The sequence below is a fragment of the Perca flavescens genome, chromosome 11 (assembly GCF_004354835.1).
Source record: "Perca flavescens isolate YP-PL-M2 chromosome 11, PFLA_1.0, whole genome shotgun sequence".
Classification (NCBI taxonomy): Eukaryota; Metazoa; Chordata; class Actinopteri; order Perciformes; family Percidae; genus Perca; species Perca flavescens.
In genome coordinates this window covers 23,439,035-23,462,081 of record NC_041341.1, presented here as the reverse complement: position 1 = coordinate 23,462,081, position 23,047 = coordinate 23,439,035, and the positions used below count along the sequence as shown (strand labels likewise).

The 23,047-nt window shown below is 39.9% G+C and overlaps 1 protein-coding gene across 1 annotated transcript; it reads right to left on the bottom strand.

Annotated features, from left to right (window-relative positions):
• Positions 1 to 179: 179 nt before the first annotated feature.
• ptprna (protein tyrosine phosphatase receptor type Na) lies at positions 180 to 22,432 on the bottom strand. The gene is made up of 24 exons (XM_028591169.1): positions 22,199 to 22,432; positions 18,492 to 18,542; positions 14,341 to 14,451; positions 13,565 to 13,676; positions 13,215 to 13,362; positions 12,656 to 12,887; positions 12,308 to 12,460; positions 12,004 to 12,129; positions 11,590 to 11,624; positions 11,241 to 11,503; positions 10,989 to 11,075; positions 10,764 to 10,843; positions 10,514 to 10,578; positions 6,629 to 6,838; positions 5,278 to 5,544; positions 5,010 to 5,157; positions 4,802 to 4,875; positions 4,141 to 4,218; positions 3,760 to 3,879; positions 3,232 to 3,398; positions 2,372 to 2,425; positions 2,146 to 2,210; positions 1,420 to 1,493; positions 180 to 1,258 (listed from the first exon to the last, which is right to left on the bottom strand). The coding sequence occupies exons 1-24, from the start codon at positions 22,272 to 22,274 to the stop codon at positions 1,187 to 1,189; spliced, it is 2,868 nt and encodes a 955-aa protein (XP_028446970.1). The 5' UTR covers positions 22,275 to 22,432; the 3' UTR covers positions 180 to 1,186.
• Positions 22,433 to 23,047: the final 615 nt, after the last annotated feature.

Genomic DNA, 23,047 nt, shown 5'->3' with positions numbered 1-23,047 from the left:
TGGCTGTTCCACCCTTGTGCTGCAGGGGGAACAGTATGTAAAACTCTGAAAGTGCAACTTTCGATGCACTATTTTGAATAATACATCAATTTCACATCAATGGATAAAATACACTATACAGCAGAACTTGAACTTTTTTAAAAAACAAAAAGCACAACCACTAAACAAAACAGGGGTTCTAAAAATGAGCACTTGAGGCTTTTTTTTTATTAGTTTTTTGCTGCATCACGTCACAAATTTATTCAGGTCAAGTCAAAAATACATTTACATAGATATTTTCTATCTCTCTGCTACATGAAATAAACACAATCATCAGGATGAATTATTTACATTAACCACAAGGTTGTACACCGAGTCAGACAATAAAAGAACCCAAACAGAGTTACTTTAAACGCAGAACGAGAGAGACACAAGGTGAGGTGTACCGAGTGGTCAAGGTACAGCGTCTGTTACAAAAGGACCAGTGCTTAAAGCCAACAATCATGTTGTCATGGCAAAGACAAGCCTTGCAAATAAAAACCTGCTGGAAATCATCACACACTAGACAGTAGCATACAGTATTCTGGTGGACACATAACAACACACTCAGAGAGTTCAAATGGATTGAAACCGTATTGGGTATCAGCCAGATGAATGTCTTAGAAATTTGCTAAGTTTGTAAAGGGGGAACATGTTCAACAGAACAAACCCTCAGTGTTGGTAATAAATCATCTGTTGAATCATCATGTCCAGTAAATGGGTAGATGAGGCAAAGATGGAATCAGATGGCGGTAAGATAGGTAACAATGTCACACTCCAACCATCAACAGAAGTGTATTCTATCCGGTCAGACTCGGACACAGGTAATGTGGAGAGGGTACAGTAAATGCAAGTTTTTACTCCTTGTAGTTCACCGCTGATGGCTCATTGTTGTCTAATTGACTTCAGAGAGCACAGATCAAATGTGTGCCATACTGGTGAAATAATTTGATATTCTGTCCATATTTACATCCTGCCAGAAATGATTTATTTAAGTTCCAAAAAGTTTAAAAAACCCAGTGAATGAGTAGATGGTAAAATACTGCATGCTGAAAATATGAGCAGTAACTGCTCCAAGTGTGGTCGAGCAAATTCCTATTTACAGTGATGGCCAGACATACATGACTGGATCCTAAGAGTATTTCTTGCTGTGTGCCTGTGGATGTCCTTACTGTGGCAGGGCTTTCAAGATGGCATTCACCTCCTCGGCTACTGCTGTCAGCGCAAACTCAAACTGGTCCTGATCAGGATGAGAGGTGGGGAAAAGAAATAGCGAAATGGAAATGCAAGAGTGAAATGTGTGAATGGGATGGTTAGAGATAGGACAGAGAGAGACAGTTGGATTATGATAGACGTTCACTTCAAAAGTGCTTAAATAGTGCAAACACAGATTTATGGTACCTTGGTGCGGACCAAGCCAGGTCTCTGGTCTCTGATGTGCTCTAGTGTGGCTGCTATGTCGATCTCCTTCACTCCTAAAAACAACAACAGGAACAGTAAAAGCATCACGACCACAGTTTTTTAAAAAAGGGGCCAAATGATTGTTACTTAATGCTTTATAAACCACTTAATAATCATTAACTAATTATTAAAAACATTAGTTGCAACTTTATAATAGCCATCCAAATAATGTTTTACAAAACAATTATTAACCATTGGGAAAGTATTAACTATCTAAACGTATAAACTACTTATTTTATATGACACTAAACTAATAATAAAATAACATAAATTACAGCATTACTGATCATTAATAAATATCATTATGAATCATCATTTCATTGTTTTGTTAACAGTAAAATAACTAACTATCAATTTACCATTTATTAATGTTGGTTATTAAAGTGTTTTCTATTATGGAACAACAGCCATAAATGATACAATGTATACATCTATACTTTAGTGTGGAATAATTCAAATGTCACATTAGCAGACTCATTTAACTACATTGTGACTATAGCCCCCTCCGCTGTCCACAATAGGTAACACAAGTATACACACTGAGCTATAATGAGCCTTGACAAATTCCACCCTCAGCCCAAATGTTGACTTTTTTGTTTGTGTGTGTGTGTGTGTGTGTGTGTGTGTGTGTGTGTGTGTGTGTGTGTATGTGAGAGAGCGACTCACCCTTGGCCATGCGGTTCAGTACCATGTCAATCAGGATGTATGCGCCAGTCCGGCTAGTGCCATCACTGTGAGAGTGAGAGATAAAAAAGGAAGCATTGCACTTGTAATTCTCCAAAGTGTTTTACCTCAATCTGCTTTCCAAACACATATTCTTCATATTATATGATTCTGTTTCTGTGCTTCACAGAAATCAGACACTCATTTGATTCTTTTCTTTTCTTTTTACCCGCAGTGAACGATGATTGGGCAAGAACGACCTCTGTAGCATTTGTTCACCTTCCTGAAAAGCAGGAACAAAGGGACAGCAGAGAAAGAAAGGAGAACAAAGAACAGAAAAAAGGCTTTACTGTAAAATAATGTATTATAAACTTAAATCAAGACATTATACAACACCAGGTGCTTGAGGCTTGTGATTCAATTAAAGGCAATGAGAGGAGAGCACAATGTGGCCAAGAAAGAAGAACAAGGGATTCAAAGATATATGACAGATGAAAACAGTAAGATCAGGATTGAGGTGAAGGATGTCAGGACAGGAACAAACAGAAAACTGCATGAGGTGGTGGACATCAGTGACATGGTAAAACAGGCAAGAATTGGTGAAGAGGAAGCCACAAATTCACTGTCCCTCTTGCAGTAGCCAGTCACACCTTCCAATGCTCATTTTTGTGACTATGCAACTGGAGCCAGAGTACTAGCTGCAAACCACAAAAATGACACTGGGAGATGTTAAAATACAAACCTATCAACCTGCACACTGGGCGAGAGGGAGAGAGAGAGAGAGAGAGAGAGAGAGAGAGAGCCAAGATGATAGATAGGGTATTGAATGTGGAACACACCATGCAGAATGGCAGGGAAGATTGGACACAGAGAATAAAAGATGGATGTGATGAATGTGATCAGGACGATAAAAACCTGCTGGTGTGTTAGGGTACCAGTGAGTCATTGCAACATTACACACACTGCATCCTGACCCCCTGTCGCGTTTTGCGTTTAATATTGAGAGTCTTGTGGCACCTGTTGAAATCAAGGGCACACGTGGGGATAGTCGCTATGTTCACGTTTACGTGCAATTGTGTAGTTTCTTACCTGCGGAAGTCGAGCAGCGGCCGCGTGGAGGTGGGGATGCCGTCATCCGGCCAGCTCAGCAGGTGAAACTGCGTCAAGGTCCTGGTCTCCTGCGTCTGGAGGTTCTTCAGGTAGAAGCTACGCACCAGGAAGTCCTTACACCAGATGTGCTCTGACACCAGGTTCACCTGATAAACACAAAGACACAAAGAGGGGAAAAAAGAGAGGGACGATGGCAGACACAAGAGAGGTATGGACAAGACGGTAAAAGAAAGTGAGTTGATGGATGCAGCATTTCAACCCTGCCAAGTCTTCATCAGGCAAACATCCATATGAACCTTAAGCAGTATTCTTGCTTAAATAAAAAAAAACATTTAACATAACCCTGCCACTCTTTTGAACATATGTGTTTTGAACAAAAACTATTTTGGGAACAGGTCTACTGCAGGGAAACTGTACTTATTACACTGAATGTTTGTTACTAGGAGAGTATTATAAAAAATAAAAAAGTAAAATGAAAGGTTGTGAGTTATACGACAGGAAAATAACCTCATAGATGTGGTAGAGTGATGAGCCCTCGTCGGGCCAGTATCGCTCGCACTGTTTCTCTCCATCTTCCACCAGAGCTGTCATCATCACTATCACTGTGCAGCCATTCTCCCACACCATCTGCCAGTCAGAGAGAACACACAGACAGACACACACACACACACACACACACACACACACACACACACACACACACACACACACATGGATGACACGCATTAAAATAAGTACAGTATGTGAGTAACAAGGCAGATTTCCTGCAGATGGACTGAATGGTCCAATGGCCTGCATTGTTTTAATTTGTCACTAAACAGCAAGTAAAGTAAATCCTCTCAATTGGGAGTAACACAGAAAAAAGAACAGAAGGAAGATTGTACTGACCTGCCAGAAATCAGCGACAGTGTGAGCCAGTGGTCCCTGTGTGGCGATATACGCTGGCTGGCGAGGGTCATGATCAACCTATGGATTGAAAAAGGAAGAGAGCAGAGTTTCTCAAAGCTTTTTCCTGCTGAGGATTCTAAAAAAAGATATAAGTTACAGCAAGGGAGCAATTCAATCTCATACAACAAAGTAATATAGTTATAACTATGTTACTAAGTCAGAAGCTTCAAAATTGTTTCTTTGGCCTCTTGGGTATGGATTTAATTTTAGACATTAGACTTAAATCAGGTCTAAGTGTTCATAGTCTGACAGAGAGACTGTTAAAAAAACAGAATGTAACTGTAAGACACATCCAAATAGTTTCAATATTCACAGTTCACAGATTTTCTCTCTGTAAAAGAAGAAGAATTAATTAGTTTCTTGCTAAAGTCATATACAATGAAAATGTATTAGCAGCAATATATAGTAGTATAGTCTTCATTTATAGTTCAAATATATACCTAGGTCAAACTTGCATAAGACATCATAATCAAAGACTTGCTGTTTATTTATATCCTCATATTGTATATTGTATATATAGGGGATAAATCACCATGTAACAAACCACTAATTATAAATAGCACATACTGTAAATGTTTTAGATTGTTTGAAGCATTCTTACAATGATGCTGGCGTTGATGTAGTCTTGTTTATTGGGGTTGACGTCAGTCTTCAGCTTCACCCGGGAGTGATCATCTGTGAAAGAAAACAGGTGTCAAGATTGAGTCACTGAACGAATGACTCAGCAGGGTGATCAATGACTGATATAAACATGACACCCGCACAGCTAAAGATAGGAAACAATCACAGTGACACACTGATGAACTAACAGGGGACGGATGAAGCGTGTCTGTTTTTGTCGATGTTGCTGGGGATTTGAGCCACAGCTACTGAACTGGGTTCAGCCTGGTACGAGCACAAAGCCTCCCACTCCCTCTGAAGACGGTCCTTATTACGCAGGTGATCCTCCATATAAGCCTGACAGAGACATAACATGCACATGAAATGTAGGAGGTTAATATCGGTGAGGTAAAGGATGATTTTTTTTTTTTTTGCTACACCAGGAAGTACATTTTCTCTCCTATCTGATGAACTTACCAGTATCATGTGCCCAGTAGAGATGTCCATGTTAGACTGGGCTGGCTCTTCGCTCCAGGACGGAGTGGAGCTGTGGGTGGATGACGGGCTGTGCTGGAGGCCATCGCTGAACTGGGAGGAAACGCTGCTGACGCGAGACGTGTCCGTACCCCTACGACCGCCAGCACCCGGGCATATGGCGGACCCCGCCATGGTGCTGCTCACCCCGGCCACGAGGTCCTGGCGGGACAGGGAGGTTTTGGACGCCATGTGCTGCCGACATAGCTCCTGAGTGAAAAGTAAGGAGAGGGAGCGGTAGAACAGGAAAACAAGGTAATTAATAAATAACAGGGCTGCAACTATGCATTATTATCAATACTGATTAATTGAATAATCAGTTACTGTATAGGTGAATTGTGAAAAAATATGACAAATGCATTCAAAAGTCTTGGCTTTTTTGCCACTTACTGTTTAGTATTGGTGATTATTTTCTGTTATGGTTTCAGTGTTTTGCCTTGTATTTTGTTCCATTTCTGTTGTCTTGTTTGTAGATTTCTGTATGCATCCTGTTTTGTATACTTCTGTTGTGTATATTTCTGTTTACTTATTTCCCTGTTCATTGTGTAGGTTTCTGTTTACTCTGTTTTGACTGTGTTCTGGGTATTGTGTATTTCTGTTTCCTGTTTTATTTTGATGGTCCAGTTTTCTGTCTTGTCTTGTCTAGTTTTACTTCCTGTGTTTTCCCGCCTTTGTTGATTACCCTGTCTCTCCTAATGTGTTTCACCTGCCCCTTGTTACCTCATTACCCAGTGTATTTCGTCCTTGTGTTTCCCTCGTCTCTTGTCACATTGTTTTGTCGTCCTGTCTGTTTGCGTCCTGCTCAGTATTTCTCAGTCAGCGTGCCCGTGTTTGTCATCTCCCCTGCAGCCTTTAGTTCCTTTTGTTTGCCTGCCTCCTCTGGACACCTTGTGTTACCTTCTGCCTTTTGGATACCCTAGTTTGTTGGAACTCTGCCTTTTTTGTTAATAAATCGTCGTGTTCAACCTTCTCCTGCCTGCCTGCCTCTCCCTGCATTTGGGTCCTTTACCCCCTGCTCCTCACAATTTTCGGATTGAGTTAATCAGCTGACGTTATGATTATTTCATGTCATTAACATTCTATGTCATTCTTCTGTCTGATTAAAAAAAAATGTCTTCATTACGATCTACTGTATATGCTCTAAATAACAAATGTAAATTCACAAATTGATTCTTCTTTCAAACATACATAATGGGGTTTCTTACACATTGTCATGACATTGACACTTATGTAAAAGCAAACAAACAAACAAAATGGCCTTTCTTCAGTCCTGAATCTTCTTACGCTGCCCTACCTGGTAGTCAAAGTGTGTTTCTGCTCCTCCCTCTGGCCCCAGTCCAAGCTTGCCATTTGCCACTTGCTGAGAGTAGTGTCTGAGACAAGCTACGGCCATGGCCAACACCAGCACGCCTCCTACGACTGCCATGGAAACAAGGGTGATGACTGTGCCACTGGAGCCCTGGGAAACCCTGGTTACCTGAGGGAGGCCCCGTGCATCCGTCCTCTGGGGGGGAAAAAACATCATAAGGAGCAGTGAGTAATATGGGCAAGGGGGAAGGAACACAAAGAAAACATTATTATTTACCTGATTGCTATCTCCATTTGTTGACATCTCTTTTGAGAGTAGTCAACCCAAGCTAAGCTACCCAGGGAATCTGCTCTCACCACTGGAATTTAAAGGTCACTCATTTCACTTGAACAACACATTTGGTTCTATGTAACTGTACATGACAGCAAGGTGTGCTCGGCGAGAGGTTGATGTTGAGTTTTAAAGACAGAGGTCCGAGAAGTCAAGGTAGTATGAACCAGGAACCAATTAAAAAGACAGCAGTGTGTCATTCCACCTCTTCATCATCATCTTTTCTATCTTTTAAAACTATGTTGCCCAATTACATACAGCAGCCCCTGAATCCAATTAGTGTGTGTGTGTGTGTGTGTGTGTGTGTGTGTGTGTGTGTGTGTGTGTGTGTGTGTGTGTTATCCTGATAGTCAGTCTAAAGGGAATTTTGTTATCGATCTATAATTATACACAAAGTTTGAGATGCAGGCGATGAGTCAGAGGCCTGGAATCATGCTGTTTGTTTGAACAGCAAATAATGAGGTTAATGACACATGCGACTGTTGCCATAGCACCTGGGATCTGGGAGCCACAGGATGGGGTGGGAGTGGGGGAGATTGCGCACCATGGCAACAAGTAACATGATGGTTGTTATGAGGTGAAGATTTGCTGATTAGCTCTGGCACACGCACACACACACACACACACACATACACAAACAAACACCCCCACACAATATTACAGCACAGCAAGTGTTGTGGTTGATGTAAAACAAGCTCTATAACTGAGATGAATGTACTGCCTTTGTGCTGCGTCACAGTACAGTACAGTGCTTGTGCTCACCAAGTCATTTTTCTTACAAAAAGTTGAGCTCATTTTCTTCCTCAACACCTTCGTTTGATGGTATTTACTGATATTCCGACTGAGCAATACCAAATATATCCTCTGCGTTTGCAAACACACCACGTCTGAACCAGTCCTTAATCTTGTGCTTCACGTGTTAGGTGATTTGTACAGGTTTTCCCAAAACACCAATACACCTAGCTGTGTATCTGAACCATTTCACAAGCAACCATTTCAAGTACCAGTGACACGGCTTGATGCAAATCCCTTAACATTCCTGGGTTAACATACAGAATCAAGCCACAAAATAACTTAAGGTACATCCATACAAAAAAATACAGTAACAAGCTGGTGGTCTGCCAGAATCTAATTTAACACTAGCAAGTCTGATCATCTGTCCGTCGAGGGTCCATACATGAATAGATCTAAGTCAAATGGTAAGGAATACAGAGGAGTAATTATATCTCTGTTGCCTTGACAACCACTCCATATGTTACTACAGTTTTTTTTTCGATTGCTTAAGCACTATTTTGAAAACAGAGACCGGTTTTTCAAAACACAGAACACCTCCTCTTGCAAAAACTAGACACTAATTTATAAAAAAACATTTTTTTAACATATGAAACACACAAGTTTCATATGACTTAATTCTGTTTGAATCAGTTACACACTGCTGTTGCAGGAAACTAAATGCACACTTCCTGTATTACTGCATTACTTCAAATACTAAGTTACTCCTCTAGTAAACTAGTATTCACATGAAATAAAACAATAAAAAAATTGAGACCAAACAAAGCATGGGTAATAAGAAATTCAACAGTGGTTGCTACTCGTCAGCAACCTCGTCTGCTAAACAGTGACTCGTCACTAGGCTTCCTCAGTCATTGTATATTTTAGCATATAGGTAAAGCTGCCGAAGCTGAACGTTATCCAAAACTCCATTTCTCAGACGAGCGTCAATTTGGGAGCTTGCATGCTACCACTTCTTTATTATCAAATGCCTTGAAAAGGCTGTCTTTTGCACAATTTCACAAATAATCACCGGGACCGAAAAGATATTTGAGCCGGGTATGGCTGCAGCCTGGAGACTTCCCATCTCATGCCCTCCCGGCTTGGTGCTGTCCGCGAGCTTCGACTTTTCAAAATAAAAGCTTGTGTTTGGTCCGCTATGTTTTCGTACGGTGTTTTGGATGTTTTTGAACTAAACAGTACGGCAATCGTGCTAATGAATAAGATAATTTTTTCAGCAGATGTCTTAGTTACAAAACGATGGAGCTAGCAAAGCAGTTTTGCGTTTATACGTGCGAGCGGGATTTATTCAATTTGGGAAATCCCACGGTCTGGTCTCTAAAGCTACAGCTCAAATTGTCTGGCTGACTAAACAGGGAGGGACCCCTCTGCTAGCGATAGGGGCCGAGACTGAGAGAGCTTCAAGGAGCTACATAGATAAATATGTACTAAACAAGCCACTTTGAAATGTTGCTGTTCTCATGAATACAAAAGTTGGGTGACCCTCCCCCTAGACTAAAATAAAATTGGATGACCCTCCCATCAACAAAGAAGAAAAAGACATGAACCTCTCCTATTTTCCTCCAGTGGTCCATTCCATAAATACCAAACGGTCCCTTACACACTGAAATCAAAAGTACTACACAATTATCAAAACCTTACACTCAAGGAGCAAAACACTGGCCCAGATGTGCACCACTATAAGCACAATGTCAGCCTCACACTTTTTGCAAAACAATACACACAGTGATTTACAAAACAGTAAACACACTTGTACATTAGACACAGAAATATGTCATAATGTCACTTCCTTGCAATTCCAAAGCACTGACTGTCAAATTACCACACCTATGAGCCAATCTGAGAAACAGATTTTTTTGTTTTTTGCAGATTTCTTTTTTGTTGTTGTTTTTTATTATTGTAATGTGTGTCTGTTGTTTGCTGAGCTAACAGTGTTATGCACACTACTGTAGTACTGTAGCATGAAAACTGAGACATGTTGTTGTTGTGATTCTCCATGTTGACATGTTGACTGATTTGGGTATGTGGAGAGACATAAATTATATTTTCCTCAGTCTGCAGCATTGGTCTTTGGAGTTTGGTGAACTTATTGTATATTTGCATTTTCTCTGTGTTCTTCATTTACCGTTCTCTAATCACTGAGAAGTAGAATTACTAAAAGGGTTTTAGGATAGCAACAGCAGTGTGTAACTGGTTCAAACAGAATTAAATCATATGGAACGTGTGTGTTTCATATGGTAACAAAATATGTTTTTTATAAATTAGTGTATACTTTTTGCAAGAGTGTTTCATTTTGCAAAGGGTCTGAGGTGTTCTGCTAATTGGGTGTGTAAGTGTGCTGATTGTGTGTAGTGTTCTGAAAAACCGGTCCCTGTTTTTAAAATAGTGCTTAAGCAATCGAAAAAAAACTATAAGCAATCACGTGTGGTCATAGGTGTGGTCATTTTTCAGTGCTTTGGAATTGCAAGGAAGTGACATCATTATATACTTCTGTGTCTAATGTATACAAGTGTGTTTAATGTTTTGCAAATCACTGTGTGTATTGTTTTGCAAAAAGTGTGAAGCTGACATTATGCTTATAGTGGTGCACATCTGGGCCAATGTTTTTTTGAGTGTAAGGTTTTGATAATTGTGTAATACTTTTGATTTCAGTGTGTAAGCAATCGGCAAAAACTGTAATAGGAGCGGTTACAAAGGGAATTTTCCACAGAGGCTAAGTGAGATTCTGTGTATGTGTGTATCAAGTACCTCTCCCACTCCCGCCTGTACAATCTTCAGGCCTGTCTCAGACTCCAGGAAGTTCTTTTCAGATACTGTTGGGGTGGAAAAAAAGAATTATTATTGATGTGAGAAAAAAAAATGCATGTTTGGTGAAATGGTATTTGAGAAAGAAACTGTGAGAGCGACAGTACAAGTTGCCCACGTACTTTTCACTTCATGCTTGTGTGTATGTGTGGGTAGGTAGGTGTTAGTGTGTTTGTGTGTTTTTGAGCCTCACCAGCTTTAGCAGCCACCTCTTCAGCCGTCATGTTGTGTTCATTCTGGCGGATACGGAACGTCAGCGCAGGGCCCACCACACTGGCAACACAAAACCACAGGGACACACATGTTAGATGCTTCAAAACTGTAAAAATGATTCTTAATGTTTAGAGTAAAAACCTAAAACACTCTCTCTCTCTCTCACACACACACACACACACACACACACACACGGTGGTGTTACCTGATTTTGATGAAGCTGCTTGTTGTCAGGTGTATCTTATCAGCCAGTAGCTCCAACAGCTTCACTCCATCATACAAACTCAGAGGACTACGGATGAAAAACATAATTATCCTCCTTGTAAACATCATGTTTGATAAATGCTCTATTTGCTGCTCTATACTAGCAAGTAATATGACATTAAGTGACTTAATGTTTAAGCAGTTTATTTATAATAAACAGAAAGCTGAAAGCTGATTTTGATCGAGTGCCGACCTCTGGTTGGTGTAAATGTACCCATACTCCTCCTTGGCTCCTGTACCCTCAACCAGTGGCAGCCCCTGCTTCTTCAAACTTTGTCCAGTTTCAGCAGGAACGGCCTGCGGAGGCTGGGAGGCAGAAGGAGGGAGACTGGCGCTCTTGGCTGGAGGTGTAGGCACTGAGGTGGAGGGGGGGGCAGGAGGAGCATCAGGGGGACCGGGAACAGGGACAGGCTTCTCCGGCTTATGGGACACACTGTCTGTTTTTAACAGCTGCATCTAAGGGGGAATGATAAAAGACCTGTCAGTTATAAAGGTGTATGATTGCTCCTTGTGAACACTGCTGACAATGAATGCTGACATACCTCCTTGAGGGCAATAAGGTCTTTCTCAGTAGGATCTGTGTTAGGACAGACAACAACACAATTCTATTTTAGCATTGTCTGTTTTATCTATTTACGTAAGAGTCAGCCAGCAAGATGTTCTATTTTTCTTGGGATATTTACATCTCCACATCTTAAAAAAAGCAACACTGGCTTTACTGGCAGAAAATGGATGATAGAATAAAATCATAAGGTATAAAAGTCATATTAAAAGGTAGTAGGCTGCAGATTTTTTACTTCTAATCCTTCATATATGTATATATGTATATATATATATATATATATATATAGATGTTGAAATGTAATATTGTAGCTTTATAATTCCACTTTTATGTGTAAAAGAAAGGACAGAGCACTCAGTATTTCTATTTAGTTTAGAAATTACTGAAAGACTACCTGTTTTGTCTTGGGCCCGCATCAGCTGCAGAATGAGGGCTAGCTTGTAGAGCTGCTCCTGACTGAGCTCTCTGGGGTCAACTCCGTACCTCTGCAGGACTCCTGACATCCTCTGGAGCAGGCCATCTAACACAGTATAGCAAAGTTAGCATTAACTTGTCCAATTTAGAAATTGGATAGATGTACTGTATATGGACACAGTGTAAGTACGCCTATTGCTGAAATCTGTTGAAGCATTTCTTTAAATGTGTTGTAATACATCATGTAAATTAAATTTGAATCAAATGAAGTTCCTTTTCCGCACCATTGTTTCCAGACAGAGTGCTGATGTCCTGAGGAACCTTTTTATTCTGCAGCGTTTGTTGTCTGCCAGCAGTACCAAGTCTCTCCTCTAGGGTGTAGTCTTCCACATAGTCCACTGGTAGCTCCAGTTCCAGGTCCTCATAATAAGGCAGACCTGCTCATATCATAGCATAGCATAGCATAGCATATGATGTTAAAGAGAATTGTTTAGTCATAATGTTTCTAAATGCTTAAAAAAACCTCTACATGGCAGTATTCTTTTGACCAGACAACAATTAAGTTTAATGTTTTCATCTGTCATGCTTGTTTATTGTGTGTTTTATTTAGGAAAATAACAAATCTCGTTTACCTGCAGGAGCCATGGCAGCGGCCCCTCTGTGGCGATAAGAGGGCTGCGCAGACGCCAGGTACAGAGACAAGGCTTCCTGTAGCAGCTGCCTGTCACGCTCTCGCTCTCGCTCTCTCTCTCTCTCTCTCTCTCGCTCTCTTTGATTGGCCTGGGACCTTGAAGAGGGGCGGGCATAACCGGCTCCTGCTCCAATGAGTGATCTCTCTACATCATCTTGATCTTGATATCTACGCTGGAATTAGGAGAGATATTACGCTGATTTAGTACTGTCTGGATGTGTGTGTGTGATATCTAAGGTTTAATATGTCATATTCATTATATTTATTCATGTTTCTGCATTTTGTGATGTATTTACCATCTAGGATGACATACAATGGGTTTAATTCTAGATTATGATGTCCTATTGTTTTATGAGTTGGGATTTCATTCATGTTTGTCTGTTTCAACCACACTTATGCCTGGGACTAGTTTTGTAGTTTGACACACACACACACACACACACACACACACACACTCACTCACATACACCTGCCATTGGATGCTAATGATGTGTGTGTACCTGGTGGTATGCGTATGGGTCCATTGAGGCTGTCTGCATGTGTAGTGGGGACTGAGGAGGCTCAACAATCATGTAGTCCACATAGTTGCCACCAGAAGGTGTGGACCCCGACTTAGGGCTGTGGTGGTGGGGGATGTTCTGTTTGGATCTGGCAACCCAGAGAGAAACAAAGAGAGGATTAGGACGTCACAGGGGTTGAGAGGAGGAAAGGATAAGGGAATAGGTCCAGAGGGAAATAAATAGACTCAGGGTGAAATGAATAGATGTCTCTGATTCCGTACTTTGACTTATTTATTTTGTGTAATATGTACATTCCTCAATAAATATCACTGTAACTGGAGAGTACTCACGAATGAGAAGAGGAGGAAGAGGAATTTGGCTTAGAGGGGTGGGTAGTATGGGGAACTCTCTTCAGCTCCTTTGATAAGATATACTGAGTGATGTCATTTTGCCAGGAAAGACCTGCACACGCACACACACACGCACGCACGCACACACACACACACACACACACACACACACACACACACACACACACACACACACACACACACACACACACACACACACACACACACACACACAAATCAATTAAAGAGTGCTAAGTGCTTGTATAGTGAATGGATTTCTGCCTGTACATTTTACTGCACTGTACTACTGTACATGTAGTTAGTGCTAGCATGCTAACACGGTACACTAAAGGGTGAACATGGTAAACATTATACCTGCTAAACATCAGAATGTTACCATTGTCATTTTGAGCATGTTAACATGCGACGTTAGCATTTAGCTTACAGAACAGCTGTGTCTATGTACAACCTCACAGAGCTGCTAGCATAGCTATAGACTCTTAGTCTTGTTTTAAAAATATTTTATTTACTTTCTTTCCTTTGAATTAGACTGACACATGACAGAAGACTGAAATTTAAATTCCAGGTACAATAATGCAGATAAATTACAGAATGTAATTCATGTAAAAACGGTTAAAATGATCCCCAAAAGAGACACACCAACTATATTGTTTAAACCTTTGACTATACAGTTATTTAGAAGCAATGAGGTATTCACTTCAACATTCTTTGCTTTTTTAAATAATGCTATTGATGATTTTTATGTGTCATCTCACCTTGCAGCATGAGCTGTTTGAGGACTTCCTGCATTCTCTTCAGAACAGGAACTGACACCTGGTACTGGACCAGGTCCTGCTTCGAGCTACGACACTGACCGAACAGTCCATCTGGAATAAACACACACACACACACACACACACACACACACACACACACACACACACACACACACACACACACACACATAACATAAACAACATATTTTTAACCATTATTTTGCCAGTAGTCGCTTGAGCTTTCTTTTTAAAGTGATTTCTGGCCTAAAATCCAGCACAGTTTACAGACAATAAGGAGGAAAAGCACAGGTGTAAATAATAATAATATTACTGATGGCTGAATTCCATTTACTGTAAGTGCTTCAGTTTCAGGGTTCAGGTATTGTGCATGCACTTACTTACTTGAATAGAACAAAGTAACACCTGCTACCTATAAATGCCTATTGAAAATACAGTCTCTGATAATGCAACAACGCATTCATTGAAGTTTTTATTTTCTGTGATTTTTAGCTAAAGCTGTTCACATTTTAACCACCAATATCTCACGGAGCTGTCCTTGAGGTATGGTACATTCCTTTGTAATAATACCCCTAATTCTTATGTAGCACACCTACCTGACCGCACTTCCACACAGCACACTTGCCCACAGCAGTGAGTCATAGCCTTGAAGTACAGCCCACACACTTATACTACTTGTCACTGCTTTTAACAAGGTTCTGCCACTGTTAGTCTGGTGCTTTAGAAAATTTCCTTTGAAATAGTTGCTAACCTGCAGGCAGCCTCATGGCAACAGAAATGATGAATCATCATTTGCTCAGTATTATTTTTAGTGAATTGTTCTTATGTCATGATCACAAATTAATCTATATTTTTGAACATCTGCAGTACATGAACAGATGTACCAATTCTGTGCATTATGTCAGCCTAAGCAATTTACTTTTTTGACATAAGCCACAATGAAAAATGTCTGGAACCAGGGAATACTGGCGTACTGGAAAACCCCTGACCTACTTAGTGTCCTGCTTCAGCATCGGATAGACAAGATTCAGGAGGAGAGAAGCCATCCACCAGAAAATGTAAGTTATGTAAACAAGTGAGTTAGATATTGAGAATCTTGAATGTCCTACTTTATTTAGAAATATCAATATTGATGTCACATCAGTGGCATAAGGCCTGAATCTATCTCTGAAATCTCAGTGAATAAAAATGAAGATATTTCTGAAGAAAAAGATAGTCAGACTGTGATGGGAATAAATCGTATCTGGCGCACTGATGAGTCACCACAGTCTTTCACTACACTGACTAAATCTGACATAACCCAACCTGCCACTGTAAAACAGTGAATTGTTATACTGAAAAGATTAGTGAGGATTAATGAGTTTATGTAGTTTATATATTGTTATAGGAAACAGTACAGATTATGTTTTGCTACTCAATGTTTTGAAGAGTAAATAGACTGACATGTTTTTAATTAAATTCTGTTTTGCAGAGTTAACTCCTTGTAGGTGGGTGGTTATATAATCAGGTGAATGCCTTATCCTTGTGTTAGTGTTAACCAAGGTGATCTTTAGTCTGAGAAGATTTACAGAATATTGACTAGAAATACAGATACAAACTTGTGCATCTTCCCCCACAATTTGTATTCCAGTCAGTGAAACCTTTAATCAAATTACAAATAGTTGATGTCGATGATGTGATGTGACATAGGTTAATTGTATCCTGGCAATGCATTGCACGGATAGAGTGGCAATAGCTGTTATTCTGGTGGTGAACTGGCTAAAGACTGGCTGAGAGAAGAGTAACATGAGGAGGAGGACTGGAAGATGAATGGAGAGAAGACAGCAAACTGCATGGCTTGATTGGATTGGGACTATTTCTGGAACTTGGGTTATTTCTGTAGATATCATTTTTGTGCAGGGAACATACCGTAGTAATTATCTTAGGATGGGGGATATCTGTTACATGTATAAGAAATGCAATGTTTGGCTCAAATTAATTATAAAAAAAAATAATAATGCTAATATGCAAATATTTATTGTTAAATGAATTGTGATGACAAGCATTTGTGCTATATTCTACAGTAGGTGAAAGTTGTGTAAGCCCGAGGAAGAAAAGTGTGTGTAGTCACAGTAAAGTCAATTAGCCAAGCCAATCAAAGCCAATCAAGCCAATCAAACTAGAGACATAAACACTTGTGTGGAGCACCGCACTAAAATGTGCATGTGCTACAATGGCTTATTACAACAGACCCACCAAACCTTTCCTATTTGGCTAGCTAGATTCCTGTTGTACACTGACCTGGTATCCCCTAAGTAAGCACCTCAAGAAGCAGCTGGTTGACATGATCAAGGTGCTACACCTGTGCACACAGAACTCAGGTCACAATGTATGACCTTAATCTGTTTAACACAGGCCTCCCACTCTAACGTACTCTACAGGCTTACAGGGCCAGCAATAACAACATTAATGTGACGTTGGTCCATCATAAATGACCTTACACAGTACCACAAACAGGTCAACAACACCTCCACCACCACTGGCTGTCTTTGAGAGCTGTGAAAACTTCTACCAAATGTATCAAAAATAGTGTGACAGTAACAACCTGAAAAACGTGTAATCTGTCCGGCATATAGCCAAGTCTATAAGGGCCAGCCACACATCCTGTAAAAGACACAAATAAACAACTGCTGAGAGCACCTAAAAGATGATATGCATTCCACATAGCACACCGAGAAACACAGGACACAATTCATCTTCCCGCTGCCTCCTGTACCGGATCAGTCTCTACATCGATAAACACAGAGAGACGGAATTGATATTGATACTCCCATTCAACTCCTGGTACGTTAGCAAACAAGCCTGCTTCATAAATAAATTGGAGTAAGTGGCTAGATTGGCTCAGTTGGTAGAGCAGGCGCACATATACTTGGAGGTTTATGCCTCGACGCAGAGGTCCAGGGTTTGAGTCTGACCTGTGACAATTTCCTGACTGTCTTCCCCCTCTCTCTCCCCATTCTTACATAGCTGTCCTGTCCATTAAAGGCAGAAATTCCCCAAAAAATAAGCCAAAAAAATTAGGTTGGAGTAATAAAGCAGTTGGATAAATACCTCTAATGTGATTACTATTAAAATTGCCTGTGAAAAGATAAACTAAAAGAAATATTAACAATAACTGCCTCATATTTTCAATGCAGAATGTCTGCATTGTCTGTGAGAGAGTCAAAAAATATTTTTAGATAATTTACTAAATATGCTATTTAATATTCCATAACATTTTTGATGCCTTGGACGTAGGCCTTAGAGACATCATTCATGTCAAGTAAAATCACTAATATAATCATTAATGTTACACATGCTGTCACACCTTTTCAACCTCCTAATCTAAACACAACACAGCAGCTGCTTATTAGACCTGTAAGTATCTATGGAGACTATGGAGATTTTAAAAGAATTAGGTCAATTAGTATGTTTGTGTCTAAAAAACATTGTTTGCAGCTTATTTTGAGGCTCCCATGTTGTATCCTCAGACGCACAGATGTGCATAAATACAGCCTCTGCTCCTGAGTCTGCTCCTGAGCTGCAAGTACGCTGATCCATTCTGTACTCCGTCCAATGGCTGTTCGTGTACGTAAGTGCAATTTCCACAGAGAAGTGCGTAAGTGTGCGTCAGTGACTCATCGCTCTATTACCACAACAACTGTGGGGGTGTCGACCTCACAGTGATGTCAGTGTTGCTATGGAGACAGTAGAGCGGGGGAGGGGCTAGCTGAAATGAAGATGAAGACAGGGAGAGGGGCAGGTGACGGAGAGAGAGACACATTGGGCTGAGAAAGGAAAGATCCTTGACTTGTGTTTGTAAATTGTCACTCAGTCTTTGTGTTAGCGTGCTTCCAGTTGCATACAGTGTGTGTGTGTGTGTGTGTGTGTGTGTGTGCATCCAGCTGCAAGGTTAATAATTTAATATGCTTTAAAGGTACAGAAAGGATTAATAAAGAGCACTGCCTTAAAAGTTCAAGAGATAGATTGTTTGATTTTGTGTGTGTGTGTGTGTGTGTGTGTGTGTGTGTGTGTGTGTGTGTGTGTGTGTGTGTGTGTGTGTGTGTGTGTGTGTGTGTGTGTGTGTGTGTGTGTGTGTTTGTGTGTGTACTCACCATCTGAGCAGAACTGATCCCCTGTGCACAGTTTTCTCTCAAACAAGCAACCTGAGGTAGAAAGACAAAGAGATGGCTAACAGGTACTCAGAGTACAAAAATCTTTCACAGTAATTTCCATGGCAATGACTGCTTTAACTCACATTTAGAGGGATGAAATGAGAACGCAGTTCAGTGAGCTTAACCCTGGTTTACTCATTATAATCAGCTTCGAATGTACTACTGGATAGTGGTTGGTTAAACACACCCTGTCTTCCATATTGTAATGTTCCCATTGTCAAAGCCAACCAACATTTCACTTATCATTTATAAGACCTTTACATAATTGCACAAGTACATTTTAAAAGCTCCCTGAATCCTCAGGTGGTGTCATTCATTAGCATAAAAACCTGGAACTTCTAAAACAAAACTTAAAATACAAAAGGATCTTATTTTCACTTGGACAGTTTTGCTACTGCATAGACATCATCAAAATGTGTTACAGGTTGGACAGGCTATCAGTGCTTCTACATATATCTTTGATAAGCATGGCGGAAGCTAAAACATTGACCTAAATGTTGTGGTTGGGAAATATCGATCCATTAGAGGGATAAGATTATTTTGGGGCTACAATGTTATGCTGATTTGTTAACTGGTTTGTAATTGAACAGTGTTGTCACTAGTACTGTGGTTGGTAATTCCTTTGCATTTCATTTTTAGCTGTTCCACCACTTCTTATTTTAGGTTGGTGAGTAAGACCTTGGAGGGTAGTGTGGGAAGGAGCAGCTGGCTGACGATAGATAGGAACGTAACACAGCAGAATATGCATGGATTATTCTGTCTGTCTTTCTCTTTCAAATCACAGCTCACTTTTTGCTACTACTCTAGGATCACGTTTTGTCTCTGTTTGCATCTACAAAACAAAAACAAGTGAATAATGGTATGGAATATGTGTGTGCATGTGTGTATATGAGGAAATGAGAGATGTATTATTCCAAATGAAATGCAAAATATGGCATATGACTAGCTGGTTGGCAGAGTGGATATGAATTGAATGTTTACCTGAACATAAACTTGGATAGAGAAGATTGAAAACTATTTCCTCAAACTTTCAATGAAATGACGCAGAACCTAACAGCGGCTTCTGTGACTCACCCTTAGAGTCTTTGAAGAGAAACACACAAACACACACAGACACACACACACACACACAATGTGCACACAGCACAAGTGAGTATCTTGTATTTCTTTGATGTCTTCTCAAATTTTTAACTTGAAAACTGAGGCTATATTTGAATGACTAATGGGGGCAGTAATCACTTTTCTGGAATTTTGCTTCACTCTGAATTTTTGCGAATTTTCTTAGAGACCTGGGCTCTACAGTCTGTGGAATGTTTAGTGAACCTTAATGTGCAGGGGAAATAATGAGGTATCTGAGTAACTTTAACACACAGGGGCTTGCAGAGGGACTGACATACACATTACCACAATGTTGACAAGACAATAATGTACGTAAATGCCAATGTTAGTCATAATCTGGTAGTGTTGGGCCAACAAGCAACATGGATGTAAATCCAAGAAACAAATGACAAAAATACTTCAACTGTTTAATTTTACTGTTTTACTGTTTATTTTCTAGGGCTGGAAACTTATTTCCATTCCATCTATTTTAATTTCCTGTACACTTTGGTTTGGTCCAAAGGCCAACAGTCGGGCTGTCAGCAACAGCAAAAACAATAATTGTTTTTTGTAGGAACAATTATTTTAATTTCAAATGGGAAGAAAAGTGCACCATAGCATGGTAAAATGTAGCACAATGGGTTCAATGAATCTCATAAGTTTGGTGAGCAATTTAAGAGGAAACTTGACCTATTATATGTGTTTGTCATAGCAACAGGACATCCACCCTTAAGCTCTAACATAAACATCATACTGCATGTGTGAGGATGGACAGTCGGACTTATGGATGGATGGATGGCTAATCAAATGAACAGATGGACTGGTGTGTGAAAGAACAGAGATGGAAGCAACGAGGCATTAATGGATGAATGGACAAAGGGAAGCAACAGTGGTTGCTGGTTTCTCTCCATGTTGCTGAAATCTCAGGCACTTGCAGAATGGCTTTCCATTAAGCTGTCCATTAATCATTGTATTACGTTTTTTTTTAAATGCAATTGTGATTTCTCATAGCTTTTTTCACGCACAGAATCAGCAGTATTTGTATCCATGTATCCAACATTTTATGTTCAATTTTGTTTGTTTTAATAGATGTTTTGTAAATGTTCGGTGTTCAAAACTAAGTTTCAACAATATGACAATACAGCAGACTGAGTTTGAGGGTTATTAAAAATATTTTATTCACAGTCCATCAAACTCTAACATTCCTTGCTATCACAATGAGCTGCTTTAGATGTCTAAAATAAATCGTGCTCAATTGTTTCTAATCTGTTTAATGCATCACATTTTGGTGATTGCGCTTAAATGATAAAACTGAAGTAAAACAAAAACCTGAGAGAGAGAATAACATTTGGCCTTTTTAAATCTCTGTCTGAATTACTCATTAAATTCACTCCACACTTCACAAATCAGATATGTGCCAGATGGACAGCTATTTAATGTTTTTCAGCAAAAACAGCAATAAAACATGTCTTTGGGTGGAAGTCTGAAAGGTGGGGGGCAACAATTCACTTGTTGCATCATTGCATCAATCACAAATTATTCCGGTTCATTGCATCCTTCTACAAAAAGGAAAAACAATGAAATCACTCTAACTTTAGCACTTAACAAAATAAAATAGTAAAGCTGAAATTACTACCGCTGTCAATGTCAATACTATTAAAACAGCCACGACTGCTAATGTCACAGCCATTTTTATTGCTGAGAGTGAAATTTAACATTGACACTGTTCAGGCATCAGTAAACACATTTTTAAGAAACAATTTCACTTAACTTGTTTTCTTTATTCATTTGTTTTCATTTATTTTTCAATACAGAATATGTAATCTACAATATATATCTGATTAAAAGCAGTCTTTTCTGTCTTCAGTGTATGGTATCATAGAAAATGTAGTGGTGCATACATTTTTGTCTCTTTTTTATGGTTAAAATATAAAAACTGCTGTCAACTTTTCTTTTTTTTTTATCATGTACTGTATGTTAATCTGGCCATTATTCATGTTTCCCCACCAACTGAATTTGTTAGGCTTTCCTTTATCAATAGAAAGGACTACAACGATAACATAATACCAATAACAGCATTAGGAGTGTTGGTGGGTGGCATGACATGGATCATAATTGTCCTAAATGAGCCCAGGCTCTACCAGAAAATAAAAAGAAAACACTCACTATAGACCCAGGTTTTCTCTTCCCTATCACTCTTCGCATCCTCCATCTCTCCGCCGCCTCAATGTAATCTCATTACCTACATGTAGTACCCACACAGCCCGTCTCTCTATGGCAAATCATTTACAGTTTATTTTGGAAGAATGACACTTAAATATAGAGATCTCTAAATGTAGTCTCTGTTGAAATATTACAGGACCATGATAGCGATGCCACAGAGGATAAAGTACCCTACAGTCGGATGAGATCACCGTGAAGTCATTAGCTTTACTTAGACACACCATGTAGCCTACCTGTGGGAATATTACTGGAATATGACCGTGTTTTTTCTGATAAGGACCGAGCCATCATCAGTATAATCACCATCACTGCCATTATCATCTTACCGTATTTATCTGAGATTCCGAGTTGGCACAGCACGGTTAAAAGGAGCAAAGCTCGCCATGGCTTAAAGTGTTGCATGGTCCTCTGAAGTCTCCTAGCAGCAGAGGAGATGCAGAGAGAAAAGATGCAAAGTCCTTTTGCTTTGGTCCCAGTTTATTTATTTTTTATTTTTATTTTTAAATCCCCATCTTTTCAAACGAGCTGCAGCCAGTGTCGACAGCTCACATTGCACCCCAAGAGCCCATGTGACGGACAAATATAAATGAATAGCTGAAAAAAATAACTAATTATTCACAGTGAAGGCGGGGCTTGAGGATGGGGAGGAGGATGTGAACGCGACGTAGTATCGACTAGCCACTGAACGACTGCGGAAATAGCGTAGCTCCAATCTGGAGAAGCAGCTGGGGAGCTCTCAGAGGGATTCAACCTTCTTATATACTGTCTATGGATTCAACCTGCAGCCGCTGTACGTCATCACGGCTAGCGTTAAGTTTTATTTCCACCTATTCACAGACGTCATGCATTCATTAATCATAAAGGTACGCGTGCACACACAACGTGGGAAATGCATTATACGGCTTGTGCACAGGATAGGTAGCCTACATATCCAAGTCTCACATCTTAAGATGATGTTTCAATTTAGACACTGGTTTTAAGCCAACTTGGTGTTTATTTGGTGATTAAACAAAAATGTGCTACACACATATAACATTTTTGTCTTTCCCCCCAATCCGATTAATGGAAGGAAGGATGGGAACACGAGTTATATCTCAAAGAACTATGCCTAATGGCCCTACATATGCAGAGTTCACTTCAGCCCAGGTAAAGTAAGAGTGCACCAAGAGCCAATA